Source organism: Elephantulus edwardii, unplaced genomic scaffold (genome assembly GCF_000299155.1).
Source record: "Elephantulus edwardii isolate Elephantulus edwardi_28Jun2011 unplaced genomic scaffold, EleEdw1.0 scaffold00311, whole genome shotgun sequence".
In the NCBI taxonomy this organism is placed as follows: domain Eukaryota; kingdom Metazoa; phylum Chordata; class Mammalia; order Macroscelidea; family Macroscelididae; genus Elephantulus; species Elephantulus edwardii.
In genome coordinates, this window is record NW_006400061.1 from 2,666,586 (window position 1) to 2,670,303 (window position 3,718).

General features: G+C 34.6%; 1 protein-coding gene across 1 annotated transcript in view; it reads right to left on the bottom strand.

Moving 5' to 3' along the window:
* Nucleotides 1-2,637, bottom strand: part of LARP1B (La ribonucleoprotein domain family, member 1B) — a 48,538-nt gene extending 45,901 nt beyond the window's left edge. The window contains exon 1 of the mRNA XM_006901163.1: nt 2,596-2,637. Coding sequence (XP_006901225.1) covers nt 2,596-2,637 — 42 coding nt within the window. The remainder of the gene's footprint in view (nt 1-2,595) is intronic.
* Nucleotides 2,638-3,718: the final 1,081 nt, after the last annotated feature.

Here is a 3,718-nt window from a genome sequence, read left to right on the forward strand (position 1 = left end):
TGTCTTTGTAATGACCGTATGCTCTCTTCCTGGATGATACATTTGACATCCTCCCACAACTCATCTGGTCTTCGCTCAGTAGTGTTCAAGGCCTCAAACCTGTTCCTGAGATGATGCTGAAATTCAGGTGGGATGAAATCAAAGTCATATTTTGGCTCCTGTGGATTCAGTTTAATTTTCCTCAGCTTCAGCTTGAACTTGCATATGAGTAGTTGGTGGTCTGTTCCACAATCAGCCCTTGGCCTAGTTTTCACAGCTGATATTGAGCTTCTCCAGTGGTTTTTTTCTGCAGATGTAATAAATGTGATTCCTATGCATAACATCAGGTGAAATCCATGTGTATAACCTGCGTTTTTGTTTCTTATAAAATGTATTTGCAATGAATAAGTCATTGATTGTACAAAATTCAATCATTCTATCTCCAGCTTCATTTCTGTCACCAAGCCCATGTTTTCCAACTACTGATTCTTCTTCTCTGTTCCCAACTTTTGCATTCCAGTCACCCATTATTATCAATGCATCTTGACTGCATGTTTGATCGATCTCCGACCGTCAAAGTTGGTAGAAATCATCTATACATATATATATTAGATATGTTATATATGTGTGTGTATATTTTATTGTATGTCATTTATACTGCAAACAATTTAATAAACATATTATGCTTACAACTAGGTTATTAACGTAGTGTTCGATAGTTTCCACATTCTGTTGAATCATCTTTCTTGGGAATGGGAAAAAAATATGGATCTCTTCCAGTCAAGTCAGCTAAATAAGATGTCCAAATTCCATGGCATGGACTACTGAGCACATCCAGGGCTGAATCAGTTGGTTGAAACATGTTAATTTGTATCCCATAATTCCCCAGGGCCTTATTTTTTGCCAATGCCTTCAGTGCAGCCTGAATGTCTTCCTTCATTTCTATTGGCTCTTGATCATATGAGACTTCCTGAAATATTTCATTGTTGGCCAGTTCTTTTTAGTACATTGATTCTGTGTATTCTTCCCATCATCTTTTGAAGCTTTTTGGATCATTCAATATTTTTCACATAGTATTTTTCAGTATTGCAACTTGAAACTTGAATTTATATTTCAGTTTGTTCAGCTTGAGAAATGCCTAGTGAATTCTTCCCTTTTTATGCTAGCTCTCTGCACATACCATTTAAAAGAGATGTGAATCAAATCAACCATAAAATAGCATTTCACTCAAACAACAGCCAAGTTCAATAAGACAGCAAACAACAAATGCTGAAGAGTGTGTGGACACACTGGAACTGTCATAGTGGAACTATAAAATGATACAACAACTAAGGAAAGCCCTTTGGTACTTCCTTAGAACTTTGGGAGTAGAAATAACATTTGATCCACAATCCCATGACTAGGTATATACCCTAAAGAAATAATGGGTGCATTCAAACCCATGTTTATTGCAGCAATATTTATAATGGAAAAGTGATAAAGAACGATCCATGTGTCCATCAGCAGACCAAGAGATATCTAAACATTCACACAGTGAACTACCACACAACACTAAAGAAAAACAGAATCTGAGAAACACTGAATAACTTGGGTGTATTTAGAAGAAAGTATGGAGTCAAATTAAGGCTATATGAAAGGGCAAATATTATAAGATCATAACTAAAAAAAGTTAAGAAAAAGTATGTACAAAGACTCATTGTTGAACAGCTTACAGGGACAAGAAAGGAGAGAGGAATAAAAATTAGTAAACAAGCTTTCTGCCCCTCATCTATCAAAAGATAGCCTTCTCTTTACAATAATGAAGGTCATAGTAAATGGATTTGGCTGCAATGGACACATTGTTACCAGAGTTGCTTTTAACTCTGGCAAAGTGGATGTTGCTGTCATTAGTGACCCCTTCACTGATCTCAACTACACACTTTATATGATCTGGAATGATTCCACTCATAGCAAGTTCAATGGCATGGTCAAGGCTGAGAATGGGAAGCATGTTGTTAATGGAAAAGCCATCACTATTTCCCTGGAGCAAGATTCCACCAACATCAAGTGGGGTAATGCTGGTGCTGCGTATGTTGTGGAGTACACTGGTATCTTCACAACCTTGGAGAAGACTGAGGCTCACTTGAAGGGTGGTGCCTAATGGATAATCATCTCTGCTCCCATGTCTGTAAGGGGCATAAACTATAAGGAGTATGACACTCTCCAAAAAAAAAAAAAAAAAAAAGAAGTATGACACTCTCAAGATTATCACCAATGCCTACCACACCACCAACTTCTTGGCTCCTCTGTCCAAGGTCATCTGACACTCCTTTTTTTCTATTTAATTTTTTTTAATGTGATTTTTTTACAGAAGTTTACAGACATGAATAAAATACAATTCATTCGCTGTTGCACAATATCCTCCCTTTCCCCTCCCAGTCCACTTTGCAATGCATCTCTTACTCTGAACTATTGTCATACACATAATGCCTAATCATATATTCCTAAAAAGTAATCTTCTAAATGAATCTTGCGTTTTAATCTAGCCACAATGATACAATTTTCTAAACTGAAATTATGAAATGATCAAGAAAAATAATTTCATTTTATTTAAAAAAGTCTTAAAAGAATACTTACTCCAGTGTTCACTAATTCACTTGGTGTCGGCCAATTTGCCATGTCGCTGAAATCACTAGCCTAAGAAATAAAAAGTGTTAAGTTTTATAAATCAGTTTTCCAAATTATAAATAGAAAATATTTTCTAAAAGTGAAAGTAATTTTGGAAAACACCTATATTTAATAATCCACAGACATTTATCAAAATATATTAATTAAAATGAGGTATACACAACAAAAAATGAGTTTGGATAAAACCCACAATTCTCAGGTATGCTATAAAACTACAATGATACAACAGGAAAAAAAACCATACAAATTTACAAGGAGTTCCTAACAACAAAATATTCAACACAGTTAAGAAATATTTCTAGTAAAGACATACCTTATTGGCTTTCTTTGTCTTCAGTTTTCCTGCTTTTATAATTTTGGGGGAACTGAACTCTAAATAAAACACAGAAAACTATTTTAAGAAGCAATTAATTCAACATATTTAAGAAAATACACATTGTATCAATTTCTGTAAATCAGTGTAGCCTTTGAACAAAAAGTAAAATTCTGAGACTCCAATTCCTTACAAAAAAATCAATTACATTTAACATACAGATTCACAATGGTATTCAGTGTAAAACATCAAGAAATGAAATACAATGATACACTGACTTTACATACCAGTCAATTAATGAACAGAACATGAACTTTTATACTAAACTGACTTCCTCTGAGTCAATCAGAACTCATCATAAGCCTCCATCAAGGTTCCCAGGGAGGAGATTATCTCATCCTGCAGACATTTCAGTGACCAGTCCATGCTTTAATATAAACTCAGCAACTCAAGTTTCTAATGGGAAATATTTTTTGTACAATTTAATACATTCACCAAGAGGCACTCAGAAGATAGGTCAGAAGACATCAAAGTATTTGTCTCAGAAAAAAAAAAACACAAAAACGGATTTGGCAACTACAATAAACTGTACCTAGACTCAAGCTATAAAATAACTGATCACTGTAATGGTCAGTATTTCTGCCTTATTTTTAAAAAACTCTTGACAGACAGTATATTTAAATCCAGGCACCAATGATACCTACCCAAAGTAAAAAACAAGGCCAGATTCTGTGTCATCTTCACAATTTTTGCTGAGCC